Below are 19501 nucleotides of genomic sequence, written 5' to 3' on the forward strand. Positions count from 1 at the left end.
CTGTAGTACCTACTACGTTACAGGCACAACCACATATTAACTCACTAAACCCTAACAACAAGCCTATCGGATAGGTATTGCTAATACCCCTATTTGAAAGATGGGGAAACTAATTTACCCAAGATCGCTGACAGACTGTCTGAGACGGGATTTAAACCCAACCAGCCTGGCTCCAGCATCCATGCTTTTAATCCCGATATGCGTGTAGTGACATAGGAAGATATGCATAATATATTATTAAATGAAAAAGAGTCTTGTTCAACAGCATTATTTGAAAGAAAATAAATATATGTTCATACTTTTACATTATTCTTCCGGATTTATCTCCTACCTCCCCATCTTCTTATCTGTAATCCTCAAACCCATTAAAAATATTTGTGTATATACCTATGTATATATGTAGGTAAGTAATGTATGTTTACGTGGTCAATAGACTAAAGCATGAGAGAAAGACTTTATACCCAATTTTTATTACGGTTACCTCTGAGGGTAGGATTATGAATGGCCTTTATCTCTGTAATGTTTATAGACACATAAAAGATACAAACTGAGCTTAGGGAGAGGGGAGATATTCTGTCATTTAATTTTAATCATTGTCTGAAAGCAAAGAACCTATTCTGATTGGAAATTTTCTCTGCCAATATGAAGTGGCTAAAATTAATTCTGACTGATCATCTCCACTCTTATTATAATGTACCAAGTAATATGACTACTTGATGTTTCATGTAATAACTGAATGCGATTTCTGGGACTGTATCTAACCTACCTAGTGAACACGGCCAATATCCCAAATGATTGAATGATGCTACTTACTATAGTGAATCATTCTTTTAGCTCAATAGCTTTCTAGCCACCTGGTAGACTGTTTCTAACTCAGAAGAAAGTAGCTCCCATTCAGAAAGTAGATGTCTGTAAATCATACTGAGCAACAGAGACATTCACCTATGTTTATGCTGGTTAAAAATATTGTAAATTCAGCCTTGCTAAGCCAAAAGACTGGGCAATTTGGGGCCTTGGCTCCCTCAATGATCAACTAGGGGAGAGAATTAGATGGTTTTTCTCTAACACAGTTTATGATCCTCCTACAAATAACACCTGCGCATTTAACGTATGCTAATGAGATAACCGAGGCTAACATTTAGCACAGAGTAAGTGCTCACGAAATGTTGCTTCCCTTTCTGATTCCCCTCATCACAGAAAATACTCCTAATACAGAGAAATCTAAAGTCCCTTGCAGCTATGCTGAAAGTGAGTTGGGCTGCGTTCATAAGCACTTTGAACTATTCCTCAGTTTGTTATTTTTATATAAATAAGTTACATTCTTTTATCTGACAGGTTAGATTAGAAGTTAAAAGTTAGTCAGTGCTGTCGTATGTGTTAGGGGCATTCTATTTCCAGGACGGGGAAATCAGATCACTTCCATGTATTGCGAGAGAAGATACGAAAGCCCTTCTACCTAGTGGCCAGAGCATGCCCTCTGTGCAGGTCACATCTGGGTTAACATGACCAAAAATAAATGAAAACAATACAAACAAGCCAAACAAAACAAAACAAAACAAAACAAAACAAAACAAAACAAAAAAAACGGTCAGCCAGGAATGTAAGTTACTAGACGAACTGAGAATTAGGCTGACAGAGTACAGGTCTGATAATCAGAGGGGAAGTCCTGGGTTGGCCCCAAAAGACAGACTAAGCATGTGCTGAGAGCACTAGTAAAGAAAGGTCATTTAAAAAAATGAGGAAAGGCATTTTAGGAAAAATACAGTACCTGAGATTTTTTTTTTTAAGTTAGACGTAATAGGAAAAATCAGAACTTTGTTGGACTTTCTTATACTTACTATGGTTTAATATTGTTTTCAGTCTGAATTATGTAATACTGTCACTGCTTAGGCATTCTAAAAGTCTTACTCCAGCCCTATTCAGAAAGCATTTTAGGAAGTTTTTGCTTTTGATTTGTTTAAAGACAAGGAAAAAAAAAATAGAAGTAGAGATCCATCAATTCATTGAAAGATTCATGCAGTGATGTTTGTGTTACTTTATTGAAAATATTTTAAAATGTTTCCCGTAACTTCTAAAGTAACTTTGTCATAAGAATTGTTCATATCTGAACTCAAAATGATTTAATGAACAATTTGAAGTACAATTTATGAACTTCATAAAAAACAAATGCTTAACACTATAAGAGATGAGGAACAGCAGCCACCTCCTGAGCTGCAGGGGGCCCACATTATGTGATGTCTTTGTTTTGGATCAAGGTATCTAATGGTTAAGTCTGGCAGCTCTCCTAAAACATCAAGAGGTTCACTGAAGATTCAAGTCATTATCTTTGCGGAAATCTGAAAGAATTATGGGGAATCTAGTGACAAATTCTAACTTACCTCATGAATGTAACAGTAATCAAAATAATGATAGCTACCATTCATTAGGCATTACAATTTTCTAGACATTATGTTAAGGACTTTTATGTATCTTCTTATTTAATTCTTACAGCAACCCCATAATTTAGTTTTCATTATTATCTCAAAATTTAGGATGTGAGTGCTGTAAGTAATTTGCCCATGGTCATAGGCTAGAGCTGAAATGAGAACCAAATGTCTGAGTCCAGTGTTTGCAAATTTTTTTTTTTTTTGCACAGAGGAGATAATCAGGTTTGTTTGTTTGTTTGTTTTAATGGAAGTACTCAGGATTGAACCAGGACCTCGTGCATACTAGGCATGCACTCTACCACTGAGCTATACCCTCCCCCAACCAGTGTCTGCAATTTCAACCCTTATGTTTTACTGGGAAAGGATGAGAGTGCATCTTTTTATAAACAAGGCAATTATCACCTTCAATAACAGAACTTCATCTCTGACTGGAAGACAAAAACCATCTAGATTATTTTCACCAACTCTGCAGCAAATGTCTTGCTGTTATCACACTTTCAAAGCTGCACTGATATGTTGATATAAAATCCAACAAGGTAATTATAATTGAATTTTAACATGTCTTATAAATTTCTAGCTATCAGAGAAAGAACTGCAAATTGAAATACAGCAGTTTCTTTTTTAGTCAATGTATTACAAAAGCTTTCTAATAATTCAATCATATGTTTAGGTACCTCCAGGGATGTTATTATGGTAAGATGTATTTTAAGAATAAAGCTGGCATCATTTTGACAGAAAACAGGTTTTAACTTTCTCTCATATCATCCAACTTGAATGAACAGAAACATCTTTATATGTTACTGAAAAGAGTGCTATGATAGCAAGATTAAATGGACTATAAGAAAAGCAAAGGAACAAACTATAAATAAACAGCAAAAAAGGATGGGAGGAGAGAGGATCAGTTCCTCAGAAAAGTCTACTTTTGTGTTCAAGAATCTAGAATGACTCAAAGGCTGTAAATTGAATGATGCCCAGTTCCAAGGTCAGAGAGGTAAACTTTGGTAAACTTAAACATAACAGACTTACCTTTAGGAGAGCCAACGCTACATGAAAGATTATGTTCAAACCCTGAAATAGAAGAAGAGAGTCAAAATCAATATTGTCATTATCACTATTTTATTAAATATTTTTCCAAGATTTCCATATATCTTTAATAAAATCCCTAATTCTTTTCATTTTCACATACAATTACAATTAAACCATGAGTTTTTAAAAAGGTATTTTCCCTCTCTGAGAAGCTTACTGTAAATTTTAGGTGCTATATCATTAATGCTCACATAAAATTATTGTTTTTACAAAAATTATCTTCCTTCAATCTATTTCTGGTATGAGGCTTGCAAAAGTCAAGTTCCTTGATCAAAATGGCAGTGCAACAGAAATCTAAATGTATGAACTGAAATTTATAGGTCTTACTCTGTACATCTGGGTGATATGGTTAAACTGCGGCAGACAAAACAGAACAAAACAGTGTTGCTCATAACAGGACAGGCTCTGAACTCAGCCTAATGGCTCTGAAGAGACGTTGAGATATTGAATTCAAGAGACAGGAATATTAAATACTTAAGATGACAGAATCAGAAACAAAGTTGCCGTGGAATACACTGTTTCCTTGTCATGGAAGTCATCATATGTGAGGAGAAAGACCTTTTAAGTTTGAGCTGACATCTCCCTTAAGTCCTGGGTCTATTTGATGTGCCCTCTTCAGCTTGGTCACAAGTATAATCTATCTACCTTTCGGATGTGGAGCTGTACTAGATGTGTTATGAAAAGAACTTCGAATAAAACATCCTTTCCTGCCTCCATCGGTCTATGTACTTAAAGTGCATTCCTGTTACAATTTGCTAATCTTTCATATTCAACTACGAAAATATGATGTGATGGTAGAAGGGATGAATGTTAAACACAAACTATTTGGTTTTAGGTTTTGGGTGTACTCAGTTAAGATACCAAAAGCAGCAGGAAGTATAATCAGGCCAGGAGATAACATCAAATTGACGCAGTTCATCACCATGCCAAGCAATGATTCTGGACTGGTTTTGATCACAATTAGGAAACAAAAAAGACTATTATTTTAAAAAAAAACAAACAAACACAAAAAACCTGGGTTATAACTAGGCAGAATTTGCTTTCCTAATCTAAATTTGGGTCCTCCCCCACCCCTTCCCCCACTCTCACCTGCCCACTTGTAGGCCCAGCAAACAAAGACCTGCAGCTCTGCTCCACACCCCGACACCACAACTGCTGGGCGCAGTGAATCCTCACTACCTGAGTGCTTATCCACCTGCCTTCAGGACTAAATCCACAGTGTCTCTGGTTCTTGTTTTTCTAGTCACCGCTCGTAATGTCAGCACCTCTTATCTCTAGCTCTCTAATCCTTGTCATGCTCTGGTCCTTCCTCCTAAGCCAGTCTCCCACTTCCCCTCTCCTTCCCAGACCCCTTCAGGTACCCCACTCCACGTTCAACCCACTCTGCTATATTCTCAACCTCCCTCCCAAACATCCCGCCACAGCGCTTTCACAGGAAGAGTGAAATCTCAGTGATTCTCATAACAACCTGTATTAAGATTCCTCCTTTTCAGAGTATGAACTTGACTGGCCAAAGTTCTAACTTGACTATGTATTTAGCAGCAGGCTAGGATCACCCTCCAAGCTTCCCAATGTGTAGTTTAATGGCATTTTCACCACACAGTGCTGCTATAATGTATATAAGTGCTTATTTGAGACCAAACGATTGAAGTATACTTGCTATCTGAAATTTTCTGGGGTTTATTTTTTTTCCTACGGACCTACCTAGACCAACTTATAGACTCAACGTCAACTTACAGTAAGAAATCCTGTTCTTCAATGATCTCAAAGTCACACTGTTGGACAACTGAGCTATGAAAAACACAAGCAAGAACTTAAAAGGAAAAAAAACCCTCTAAATAGCCAAAATAGCTCTCACTAATACTAAGAAAAAAATTCATTCAAATTTTAACTTCATACATACTTTTAGCTCATTTGGTACTATGATTTTATTGTTTATAGGTATAAGAAGTAGCAAACTATAATACATAGTATGTGCTGGTTGGGGTTAGGGACAGGTAGCTTGTAAAGACAGTTGCCAGAATTAAAATATTAGACCTGACAGAAATAGAAGATAAACTTTTTAAAAATGTAGAGCTGTCTGGGCCCATTTAGTGGGGCCAATAGCCCTTCAACAGCTAACATTATTTCACTGTGATAATCCCAGCAATGTTAATGAATGTTTACATTATGTTTGAAATATTACACTTAAGAAGGAAGCATAGTATGTATTTTAAATAAAAAGTAGATTTTTAAGGTCTGGAAAGCTAAAGAAGTATTCGGTTATCAGAAAAATTTACATATGTAAACTCTTTAACTAAATTCATAATAATAAAGAACTATTGCATTTGCTTATATGAAACCCCAGACACTACCCATAAAAATCAAGAAAAGTAGAGACTTCACAAGCCTTAAACTAAAGCAGAACAGTGTGGCCAGACTATGCAAACAAAGTATTTTCAGACCTCTAAGTCTCAGAAGTCAGGAAAAACTTGCCATTCTACCAAGTTCTTTACTTCACTACAATGTAATCTGATTTCCAAAGAGGAGAATATAAAAAGCAATCTTAGTTGAATATTTTAGAATATCTACTTTCCTCTTTTAAATAAGACTTATTCCCATTTAGGAATACAATTAGAGGTATCATTAAATTATAGTAACATTCCACAGGCCAGCATCTGGGCACTACAAATAGGCTGGTTTTAAGGTTGATAACATCAATGCCAGCTTTGGTCCTCAGCCTGCTAGCCAACAATAAGGTGAATTACAAGTGTACCACCCTTCACTCTTCCAAGCCATCATATGAACTAAATCCCCAGTTAGTTTACTGTCCACCTACTCTTACATGGTCCAACTTTGCCTAATTGATCTGAAATACATTTTTTGAAATACATTTTAAAAAGAAAAAGATGTCATATATTTTCAAGATGCTTCCCCATTTCAGGACTATGTAATCTGTAGCAATTTGTTACTGAGGGGTAAATAAATGTTCCTAATAGGACTGAAAGGGTTAAAGCATTTCAAGAATTGTTAAGAGTAAAAACAACCAGTAAATACGTTCTTATGGCTACTTACTATTTATAGTGCAAAGTCTAACTCCAAGAGCCAGACAGTAAATCAGGGTCAATATACACTGAGTATTTTCTATGTGCCAAGATCTAAACTAATTACATTGAAAACAGGTCCTTAGTTAATCCCATGACAATCCAAAAAATTCCATTTTACACCCAGGGAAATTAAGATTTAGAGAAGTCAAACTAACTTTCCCAAGGTCACACAGCTATTAAGTGGATTTCAACCTACATGGTATAACTCTAGAAGTCATACTCTTAAACACTAAGGTAGAGAAGGTGGCTCAGTGAATAAATGAATGAGCCCCTCGGCTGGGTATTATTGAACGTGTCCTCTAATTTCTAAAGGATGAAAGTGATTCTTCGCATTTAAAGGCAAGTACATTTTGAGAGTGGAGAGGAGAAAGATAACAAATAGGTGACTTCTACCAAAATCAAATTTTATTCTTTGTCTCCATATTGAAAACACTCGCAAAAATTAGCTAGCCGCTGGCAGGATGGGAAGCAATAGAAACTCAGCTTGTGGTGAAAAGAAAGGGTCACCACCTTCCTCCAGTGACAACAGACTGAGATTGGACTTGTGCGCGTGAACAAGTGGTTCCTTAACTGATCAGAAGGCTGCTGTTTCAAAATTCAGTCACAGCCTGGAAAGATCTTCACTTGAAAGAACACCTACGAGTAATTGCCCCAAATTAAATAATTGCTCCAAAGTGCAGATCATCGTGTTCCTGGGTAGGCCAACAACTGAGCACCCACAATCTTGCATAAAGGGAAGCTGACGGCAGAGCACTCCCTGAAACAAAGACACGGAACATTTTGGCTCTGATGAGCAGGCAATCGTGGGCTCAGAGGGAGCTGACAGACTGTGTGAGGAGCTGTCAAGCACTGCACTGACAGCACTGAGAGCAAGTGCTGAAAAGGCAGTGTCAGCAAGTGCCAAAAGTGCTTCAGCACCTGGGTCCTTGGGGAGCAAAACAGAAGGGAAATAAATAGTACGTGGAAGTGGAAATCCACACAACAAGGCAGTGAAAAATGATCAAACCAGGTGAGCGGAGCAGGCTCGCAGGCTAAAGCTAGAGGAGATAGGTGCCGTCCTCCCCTTCTGATCCTGATCCACCCAACTGGGACGCACCACTGCAGGAAGGGGCAGTGACTGAGTGAGGCAGCGTATAAAGAGCACAACAAACGCACTGAGCACTTGCTGAGTATTCAATAAATGCTAACAATTACTATTAGGTTCACACATTTATTGCCTGCCATATCTGATATTTCATATATATATATATTCACTAATTCTCTCAACAACTCTATGGCATTTGTGTTGCTGCCACCATTCAGAGACAAGGAAACTGAGGGTCAGAGATACCACACTGTTAGTAAACGGTAAAACCAGGACTAGAATTTATGTCTGTCTGACCCCCCCAAAACAAAAAAACAACCATGCTTTTTCACTGATTCCATCTTTACTGCAAAGTCAGTGAGGTTTTGGTGAGATATGTGTGGTGAATTAAAGATGGTCATAATCCTTTGACACTTCTCCCATTGAGAGGTGGGGCCTTGGTCCTCACCTCTTGAATCTGGGAAGACTATGATACTGCTTTGACCAACAGAATATGGTAGAAGTGAAGCTGTGCCAATATTCTGGGCCCAGGTCTCATAAGAGACTGACAGCTTTCACATCCTGTCTCTTGGAATGCTCGCTCTTGGAAGCCAGCCACCACGTAATAAATGTAATTACACTTAGACTCCTGTGCCCTAAAGAGGCCAAAGAGGAAAGGGCCTGCAGGACAAGATGCCGTCCTTAGAAACAGAGGCCAAGGATCACTCAGGTGCCAGGTATGTGAGTGAAGATGTCATCCTGAAAGTGTGTCCCCCCAGCCTCAAGAGCCCCCGCTGATGTCATGTAGATCAGAGATGAAGCACATGGCTGAAACCTTCCCAAATTCCTGACTCATTAAATTGTGAACAAAATAAGCAGCTGTTCTTAATTTTAAAAAAATTTTCATTTTGGAATAACTTCAGAGTTAGAAAAAACTTGCAAAAGCAGTACCAAGAGTTACTGCATACCCTTCACCCAGCTTCATCAAATGTTAACATCTTATGTAACCGCAGTACAACTATCAAATCCAAGAAATTTTGTCAGATGTCCCACTCATGTATTTTTTTCTGGTCCAGGACCCAATCCTGGGTTGTACATTGAATTTAGTTGCCAAGTCTCCTTGTTCTTTCTCTTAGGACAGTCTTCAGTCTTTGTCTCTCATGAACTTGACATTTTTTAAGAGTACGGGCCAGTTATTTTGTAGAAGGTTCCTCAATTTGATTTGTCTGATGTTTCTTTATGATTAAACTTAGATTATGTATCCTTTGCACAAATATGACAGCAGCAGTGTCGTGTCAGCGAACCACATCAGGAGGCTACATAGTATCAATAGGTCTCACTGCAAAACCATGATTTTAACATCGCTTGGGTTTGGTGTCGCTTGTTATACACCCATCAGGTAACCAGAGCAGAATTCCTCTGACTTCTCTTTGATAAATTTCTTACTTCTGTGATCTGTAAAATAATGCATTTTTTTTTCCACAGAAAAAAGAAAGTGATAGATAATTACCATGCAAATATAACGAAATAAATACTGGCTGCTCTTAAATATAGGTCCTATGGCAAGAACACTGTTAATGTTAGCCAAAAAGTATTTACTTTATTCTGCTTCTTGTATTGTAATTGCTTTAAAAGTTCAATGTTTCAGGATGACTAAATAATGGACTTTGACGGAGTAATGAGTAATAATGATATGACGTTTTGGGTTTTGGTTTCTGCTTCTGGATTCCCACTAGAGGTCAGTATTGCAGCACTGAAAAATTAAGAAGAAGCTTTAAAAAAAAAATTCAGGGACTTACACAGCAGCCTTGCATACAAATAAGTCCTAATGTTTTAAAACTCTCATAGCTAAGTCCTCTCTTATATCTACTACTAATTCACTACCGTAAAATACAACAAAACTTGGATGATTCCCACCTTTCCTTTTCCCCAGTTTTAGTAAATAAACATTTGCCATTTTTTAAAAATAGATTCGTTAGTTTTTCATAAGTAGAGTGGTTAAGACGACAGTTCAAGAATGGGGACAGATAAGAAGTAAATGTAACCTGTGAATGCATCTGTCTAGTTGTGGGTAATTTTTTTTTATCTTTGCTTGACTTACATTTTTTTAAATAAAATACTAAAAAGAGGTATATGTACAAGGTCTGAGTCCTTAATTATGAGTGACTATGGGAAGAATTCTTAGAGGTTAGTGATATCTGAAATAAACAAATGTTTCAGAAACATAAAATAAGAGAAAATAAATCAAATTATAGCTTTTGACAAGTATTCATCAAATCTGTGTGCTAGGCATTCTGAGAACTGCTGGGTATATACAAGCATTTACATATTCACAAAGATGGGTAAGTCTTCTCTACACCAAGGGGCTCAAACAGACAACATAGCACTCCTGGGTGTAAAGAAGAGATGTGACCTGGAAAGCACTTTGTGGTTCCTATAAAGATGCCCTATTGGCAAAGAACATTGGCGATCACCCATCTGTTCTTCTCAAATCCCCCCAAGTCACGATGAGCCTTGGATTATGTTGTCCCCTAGCTACAGTTATCAGTCAACCATCCCGGGCTACAGAGATGTTTTTGATGGCCTTCATAGTGACAAAGGATTTTCACCAATTGCTAACTACCAGTTGATCTTGAGTCTCTCCCTCCTCCATCCCTTGCTAGAGTTTCCATTGATCCAACTCACCCAGAAGCCAGAAGGAATAGGGACTCCGCTGTTAAGAGTTCTTGTACCTATCCTCTCGCCTTTCTTTTAAAATAAAAATGACCTTTAGAAAACCCTGCAACACATTACTCTAAATTCAATAAATATTTATAGGGCACCAAGTATATGTTCCACATAGCACAGAGGTGTTCTGAAGATTTAAAGTAAATATATTTGTTTCTAAAAAAATCAACATAATTGGGGAGGCAACTTACATGCAGAGGTTAGAGAACAAAGCATTATTTAGCAAACTGTCAAATTACGTTGTAGAGTCCACCTCCCCGCAGAAAAATGCAACAGGCAATCAAGGTGTGGCAGGAATAACTTGAATAAACTGAGAAAGAGCAGTCTCAAGTTTTCTTTGGAAAACTAAACCTTGAACTAATTCTAATGGAAAATGATATTAGCTACTAACATTTATTGAACACCAATATATGCCAATAATTGTTTTCAAAATCTACAAATATCATTTGATTCAAATTTGAGAAATGCAGAAACTGAAGCACATTTGCACATTGCTGAAGGTTCATTAATTTGCCCAAGATCACACACAAATGGTTGAAGCTGGGATTCAAATGTAGGCAGTCTGGCTTCAGAGACAATATTTTAAATGACCATTGTATACTGTAAATTTTCCTGAAATTTGATGCTATTAATTTAAAGTCAGAATATTTTCAACTAAGTACCATGATTTATATAGCAAACTATTTTTGTTAGTAATTAGCTAACAAAATTAGCTAAATGGAACAAAAAAGCCAGGACTTCAGTTACCATGAAGTAATTTGATTGCTCTAGGATATAATTCGGCTCATTCACAATATGTTAAGCTGTAAAATGGATGGAGGAGCTTGTTCCTTTACTAGGAGCTGACCAAGAGTTAGGTATCTATCTAAAAGAGGCAGGTAACTAAATCACTCATACTAGAAGTTCTTTTCCAAGAAACTACTGGAAATCACAGATCTGCTGCCATAGTAAGGAGACGTCTCTGTTTAAGAAAAGACAGAAGATTTAGTTACTTAATTTGGCCTGAGATCTACTAAATGACAAAGAAACAAGTTAAAGTGAGAGCTATAACAAAGCAAAAAGACCTAATCAGCAAAGGACACTGTAGCAAAAATACAGTAGTTGCTGCAAAAATTCTATAATTTTAGGCGAAAGTTCCAAAAACCCCATGAAATTCATTCCAATTTTTAAACACAGCAATCTAGAAATTCACTGTAGAAATTAATTAATACTATAGACCAAAAGTTTTAGGGCAGGAGTTAAAAGATCTGTATCATAGTTGTTTCTGCCAGCAATTGGCCTAAGTGTCTCAACCTCTCTATAAGAGACCTAAATACTAAAATGGGGAATACTTGCTAAAAATAACAAGGAGGCATATGTGGCAAGTTCACTTCTGGAATCCCATCCTGCAAGATTCTGATTCAGCAAGTCCAGGACAGGCATAAACATCTATTACGTATTTTACCACCCTCCACCGGACTCCACAGATTCTAACCACTGGTGTCCACATTTTTAAAGAGTTAAGAGTAGTCCAAGAAGAGGTCAGAAACACTGGTGTAGGTGAAACTGAGGAGGGCCTTGCACCACAGGTGAGTCAGTCTATATTGCGCTTCCTCGTTCCACCATCACCATGCTACCTGCGGCCACCGTCCTGCTTCTGCCCCTGTAACTCATTTCACTGAAGTTGCTGCATAAATGTTCCCAGTGAAATGTCTTTCTGATTATTTCCTGAGGTCTTCCTATCTCTCTACGGGGAACTTAAGTTCCCATTCTCCTTGCATCAGGGACCTCATTTCCTTCTTGCAGGTGGCCGGCCAACTGACCAGAAAGCAAGCTCAGCTCGAGGTAATCATCTCCTTGAAACTCTCCTTGATTGGGAGTCTCCTGACTCTCAAGTCCCTCAAAGGAGATTTACCAATGTCTGCTTATGTTCCTACCATTCCTTGTCCATGTATCAGCTATCAAGATTACTGCTACATTCACTTCATATAGTTGTTTATGCACATTCATTTCCCCCACAAAGATGGGAAATCCTTTCAGGTCAGGGACCATGTTTTACTGCTCTTGACAATCTTACAGTCAATCTAGAGTTAGACATATAATAAGCACTATTTTTGATTAGATTAATTGAGTTGATCCTATTATCAAGGTGATTAGAAATTGGGACGCTTTCTATCCAAGGGGGGACAATCCATGCTTTACATTTATAAATGAGAAAAGAAGGATTAAAAGAAAACAAGACACTATTTTCCCCAATTAAATTAGCTTTCTTCCCACTTCTTAAAAAATAGACTAAACAAACATGTGTGATCCAAAGTCATCTGAAGAATCAGAAGGAAAGGTACAAGAACATTAAAGCATATGAAATAAGTAAGGATGATTTTTCCGCAAATAATTCTCTTTTACTGAACAGCATGAACAGATGTCAACCCATGACTGGCTGCTAGCTCTGAGTGACCCATGATGTGAAGAAGTCTTAGCGCATTTCCTCAAAGGAAAAGCCAGGATTTCTACATTCCAGTATCCAAGAGGCTGAGAATCAAGATAGCTTTGATTCTAGCTCGTCTCCTCTTGTGCCTCATTTATAAAAGATGACATCTGACTTTCTCCAAGACCAAGTTTTTACACCTCGTCCTGAGTTCTGGTTCTGAATTGTTACTTTTGTTTAAGTTACTGTCTTGAGAACTTGCTCAATTCTCCAGACTTTTCTAGGACAGGGACCTTATTTCACTGTTGTTAGCCTCCTCTTTGGAAATGAGATCCTGTCACCTTAGGTGGGGCTTTAAAAGCTGTACAGGACGTACCTTCTCTTCTGAATACTACCTGAGATCCCGATGGTCATGCCTGATGTTCCAGCTAAGAGCCGTTCCTTCTTTCAGTATGCTCGTATTTACTACTAAAGGTCAACATCTGTACTAGGAGATATAAAGATAAATAATCCACTGTCCAGCCCTTGAACATTACATGCTCTCAAGGCATGAAAAGACTCCCTACCTGGATGGCCACTACTTCAAAGACTCCTTTGCAGGACTCTCCACATTTTCTTGTCTAATGTTGGGTGCCACAGCTTCAATCTTTGATCCTCCTCTATTAACAGTCACTCCCTAGGTGACCCCATCAAGCCCTGTTCAAATGCATACTATATACTGATGACTCCAAAGTCAACATCTTTAGCCTCACTACCTCCGCTAAACTCAGACTCATATATCCAGCTGCCTCAAGATCTCCATTTGGATATCTGTCTAGGAATCTTAGCCATGTCTAAAACTGAACTCTTGATTTTCCCCACAAACCTGTTCTTATTCCAGCCTTTGCCACTCCCATTAACATGACAACTGCATTCTTCTAGTTGTTCAGGCAAAAAACACCTTAGAGTCATACTCTATTCCTCTCATAACCTACAATCAATCCATCAGCAAATCTTGTAGGATCTACGTGCAAAATATATACAAATTCAACTGTTTCTTATGAACTCTACTGCTCCCACCCGAGCCCAAGCCACCACCCACTCTTGATCTACTGTTAGTGCAACAGCCTTCTGGCTTCCCTACACCTACCTCTTGGTCCCTCACAATCTATTCTCACCACAGCAGCCAGAGTGATTCCTTTAAAAAAGACATTAGGTCAAATCGTTTTTCTGCTCAAAATCCTGCCTTTTCCCCCCCTATACTTAGCTTCATTAGGTCAGAAACTTGGACTGACTGACTTCTTCATTGTTTAGAACAGAGCTTGGCACATAGCAGTTCTAAATAAACAGTTGTCAAATGAATAAACAAAGTACAACAGAAGAGGTATGTACATCATATAGAGGGAGCCCAAAGATAAAAGCATGACCTCCTCTTGGGTAAATTGGGAAAAGCTACACAAAGCAGTGGATGCCTGAACAAGATTTTGAGGAATAGACACAAATTGGTCAGGTTAAAGTGTTGAGAGGAAGGCCCTGCAAACCAGCAGCAGGGCACCTGTAAGGGCAAGAGAGGAATAAAGAAGCATGGTGCACTCTGGAGCGGCATGGGGTCCAGGAGGGATGAGACGGAAAGTGTATGTGAGCAAAGACGACTCCTGAGCTAGGGAGGAGGCAGGTGATCTGCTGCTTGCTGACTTTCCTTGACTCTTGCAACTGTCCAGAACTTGGTCCACCTTACTGACAGCTGGAGAGATACTTGGGTAACAGAAAAGACATAAAAGTCATTAGAGTGAGGTGGGTTATGAGATGGACTCTGGAGCCAGACTTCCTAGGTCTGAATCGATCTCCTACTTTCACCTAACTGGATGACTTAAAGTAGTTATTTAAACTCTCTGCCTCAGTTTCCTCATTAACAGCACCTACTCTCATAGGGCTGTTGTGAGGATTAAATGAGTTATTATATGCAAAGCACTCAGAACACTGCCGGACAGAGTTTAGCTCCACATATCTGAACACATTATTATGGTAAAGTCTTCAAGACTGAACTTCCCAGAATTTTTATAAAGAATTTCATTTACTCAAGTTCCTAAGGAATTTGCTACATATTTTGAATAAAAGCTGAACTATACGTTTCTTAGATAACGTCTTGAAAAATTTTTTCTCCTTTCTCCCAATCAATTCAATCATATCCAAGACTCAGTCTTAAAAGGAAAAGCTTAGATCACTAGGAAATGGAAGTAGCTAGTACCTCAGGAGAAACAGTTCAAAGGATTAATAAACTTTAAAAATGAATAGAGAGGAGAGGTGTTTATATAGTTTTTGTTTCATAGAAAATGATAAAAGCTGACTAATTTAGTCTTTGGCATTTATTCCTCAATGGCTAGTTGCCGTTTTTAAAAATTATTTCCATAAAACAGAGCTTAGCTGCACTGATACTACAGGAAGTCTGCCACGGACAGGCTGCTGTCTTGCCTTGAACAGGCACTGACACACAGACTGTGCAAGATCACTGAGCTGGACAGGATTCCTGGAGGCGCATCCGGCTCAGGCCTTGAGATTTCAAACCACAGGAAACGGATGCTGATGATAACCAGAGAATGCGGGTCAGATAACCAGGAAGCCGAGCATCCCCTCTCTCCAGTGTTTACTGGCTTCATTGTGTGGACCTGCCTCACATCCAACCGCTGTTCCTCTCACTACAGTACACATTTACTTCCTTTTGTTCTGCCTTCAAAGGAAATGGAGTGCACCTGGTTACAATTTTTCCATGTCACTGAGATACTTTTCAAGTTTAAATATTCTTAATTCTTTTAATCGGTCCTCATATGTAGTAACTGTAAATGCTTTTGTTTTTCACCTATGTATTCTCTTCAAGGCCTTCATACATCTCCTGATAAAAAATAAAATTAGACCGTATACCATAGCACTGGTCCAAATAGTTACAGACTACTTCTGAAGAATTACCTACTCGTTGCAAGAGTCAATTTAAGCCCTAATACCAAACTGCCTACTGCTGCTTTGCACTTGAGATCGGCCACGGGTCTTAGAGGTTGTCCTGCCATACTCACTCAAGTCCTCTTTTAAACAAGGGCTATTGGCTTAAACTACCACAGAATACTTTTCAAGTCTAACAATCCATGATTCTTTATGATTTAAACACAGCAAAAATGTTTGATTTTCTGGTTTCAAATAAAGAACAGATCAAACAGATTTATAGAGAAATAGCTGTCTTTTAAGTGCTAGTTCACCAGAAGATGTAACAAAGAAGAAAGGCCAGAGTCTGGAAACCAAGACTCATTTACAGGATGTGCCTACAGAATGTAGCCTTTTTGAGACTGGAGGAATTTTCAGGCATCTTGCAAACTTAACAAGTTTGTAGTGGGTTTATGAACAAAAGTAAAGATATACAGTCAGAAATGGTATGAAAAAGAAAATTCTCAAGTTGGAGATCTAGGGTATAAAGTTTTCAGTTTTGTTTTCTTTTCTGGATTATCCACTGGGGGAAAAAATACTTGTTAAAAAAGCATTACAATCTATTCTTCACAAATGTTGAGAAAAGCAAGAGAATTAAAAATCCTGAAAAAGTAACCAAAGTAGAAAGTTCCTTTTTGAGACATCCTAAACAACAGGACAAAAACCAAATACACAAAAACCAAACAAACAAGGCCCAATAGGATGAGCACTCATTTCAGAGTGGTATTTAGTTGTTTACAGACAGGATGACAGTGAAACCTGTCTGCACAACTCCCATTGGCCCTCGTGACCTCCCAGCAGTCTCACATCAATGCTTCCGAGGGCAGCGAGCTGCGTGAGATAAAAGTAGGATGTTCTTAAAAACAAAGTAGGATATTCTTAGGATGTTCATCCCTCAAGGGATGTAGGCAAAAAGGGCAATGTTGTTCTTCCACTTAAGATGGAATTTGGAAAAAAGGTTCTGCCCATTAAATTACTCTCTAGGCAATAATTTTCACTTTTAAAATCAAACTTATATGCCTCAAAGCAAAATTTACTTTATGCCTATTTCAATTTCCTTTAGGACTGAAACTGTGTGACTGGGATAGATGACCCCTCAGGTGTGAACAGCCCTATGGCTGGGAAAATCAGAGGCATTTCTTCCTCAGAGAATAGGTAGACAGACAGTATATCCTGGTGAACCCACACTGGTGCACTGAGTATGCAGGGTTAAATACAATCAACCGGTGGGTGGGGGGAATCCAAACATCAAGACAGAAGCACTGTATATTCAGCACACCAAAAAAAGTCTTCTTTGAGTCAAGTCATTGTTCTAGAATTTATAGTGAGTTAGTAAACTATTGTGCTTAGCTTTTCATTATTTAATGCTGTAAACTTTTAAAGACAACGTGGATGGGTAACAAATGACAAACAGAAATAAAAGTTGTCGTTCAACTTTGAACTGGTTCCAACTGAGTCTGTGGAGTTTACAGCGCGCGGAGGTCACAGTGCTCGGGCAATAGGTGATTAAGGCTTGAATATAATTTTCTAAACAACGTTACTGCTGAGAGTGGAGAATAAGGAATTAGTCTGCAAGGTCTTCTGGAGAGAGACTCTGGGTTCCTTTCCTTCTCTACAAAGAAATGTAATTCCGATGACTGGTACATGAGATTAACTGTGGGAAAAGGACAACCAGGATCTTTACTGGGTTTTTTTTTGTCTGTTGTTCTCTACAGCCTTGCTATAAAAGTGTGCTCTGTGGAGGCATCACCTATGAGTGAGACACATGTGCAGGCTCTCAGGATGTGGATCCTAGAACCGCCAGCTGGAGTCTGAATTGGCATTTAAATAGGATCATCAGGTGATTCAAATGCATAATACACTTTGATACCCACTTGTGAGAGTTCCTTCCGAAAGATTTTATAATAACAAACTCTGACTCTTGACAGAGGTGTCTTTAAAATAAGGTAAAAAGGAACCTCACTGAACCTGAACATAATAACATTTTAATGAAAAGAAAGGACTGTGTCAGGCATACAAGTATTATTTCATTTAATCCTCACAACAACTCTAAAAGATAGGCATTATTATCTTCTTTTTACTGAGGAGGGAACAGAGGTGCTGAGAAGTGAAATGATCTGCTGGAGGCTGAACAGCCTGTAAGCAGCAGTGCCTGGCTGGGAAACCAGGTCTTTCTCACTCCTAATCTTACGCTGCTTCTACACCAATGATCAGGAGAAGGATTTCAGAAAAGGTGCCCAGTGCAGTCACAAAAGAAAAACCAGGTGGGACTTAATCAGCCAACAAACACACGTCTGCCAGTTACTAACTCTGGTTAAGCACCGTGCTACTCTAAGAGGAAACCTCAGGTAGATGAGCAAGAAAACAAAATTCGGACGGAATATAATGAATACTAAGTCTTATGATTCATGTGAATACGAGAGATAATCAGATTTTAAAAAACGATTGTACATAAAAATTAAGCAAGTAAACCACAGGCCACACTCCTGCATTTTTCCATCACATCTATTTTTGCATTTTTCTTTTACACATTATGTATCTGTTCTGCCTAGTGATTCAAAATATAATCTTCCCACGAACAGCAGATGGCACTATGCATCAGTGAAAGAATGACGAAAAAAGTCATAAAGGTCAAGCTGTCAAAATTGATATCTTTTCAAAAATAACTCAAATTTTCTGATTAGTTTTATAATAGTGACAGGTAATTTAAAAGACTTCATTTTGACAGTTCACTTTAGATGAGGAAGTTACTTTTGATCCAGCCTTGCTGATCAAAAATCGTGCAAGGAAATAACAGAGGGAGGTATCCTACTTTATAAAAAATCTGCTGCAAATCAATTTATAAATAGAGCTTATTAATAGAGGTGTTAGCCTCTATTAATCATAACATGAATCCTAACATGAAACCCCAACCCAGGGAAGATTTCTGGAAGGATAAGAATTCAAAGGGAAAACTGAAGGTGCTAAATTAATAAACAAACAAATCTAATATGCAAATTAAGGACCATAAAATAATTATTATATCTTCAAAACTGATTTCAATCAATAAAGATAATTTGTGGTATTGTCAACTACAGCTCATGCAGATTTTTTTTTTTTTTTTTGCCACCAAACCATATCACAGTTCTTTTCTTTGACTCCAAATGCTCCCAAGCACTGTCCCAGAACACAATAAAAACCTGAGAGGCATGCTAAATCAAAACGAAGAGTGTAAGTGAACTCTTTCTTTCTTTGACCCAGCAAGCCAGCAAGCAAAGAGACATTTCTTCAGAAGCTATTTCATTCCTGGGAGCATAAAGCATCTGAATTATCTTTCTGCAAAGATAGAAAAGAGGTTCCATAGACACAATCCCTATGAAAGTTATAGAATGAAAATGAAAGGTTAAAAGATACAAAGGGATATAAAAGGTTATACATTATCGATGCTTCCAACTTGTAAGTCTAAATTCCATTAAATCTCTTTTTCCAAACAGAAAACGTGTGGGGGAGAAAACAGGAGACCATGTTTTCAGAAGTTAAAAACAACAATTCATCGGAAAAATTTCCTACAATATTCTCCTCTTTCTCAACCTTTAAACTAGGTATGCGATGCTTTAGGAAAAGGGTGATGTTTTCCACTGTTCCAGACAGGTATTTTTCCTGGGTAAAATACGGCCATAATACTTCTTAAGAGTAACTTACAGACATCTTTGACCTTCATTTGTACAAGTTCATTTTACATCCAAACAATAAATAAAGGAAAAATGAAAACTCA

The 19501-nt window shown here is 38.0% G+C and overlaps 1 protein-coding gene across 2 annotated transcripts in view; it reads right to left on the reverse strand.

The window, feature by feature from the left end:
* Positions 1 to 19501, reverse strand: part of RABGAP1L (RAB GTPase activating protein 1 like) — a 563059-nt gene that overhangs the window by 173132 nt on the left and 370426 nt on the right. For both annotated transcript variants that reach the window (XM_032463693.1, XM_032463694.1), the window contains exon 18: positions 3453 to 3494. In XM_032463693.1, the coding sequence (XP_032319584.1) occupies positions 3453 to 3494 (42 nt within the window). The remainder of the gene's footprint in view (positions 1 to 3452; positions 3495 to 19501) is intronic.

The sequence above is a fragment of the Camelus ferus genome, chromosome 21 (assembly GCF_009834535.1).
Source record: "Camelus ferus isolate YT-003-E chromosome 21, BCGSAC_Cfer_1.0, whole genome shotgun sequence".
Classification (NCBI taxonomy): Eukaryota; Metazoa; Chordata; class Mammalia; order Artiodactyla; family Camelidae; genus Camelus; species Camelus ferus.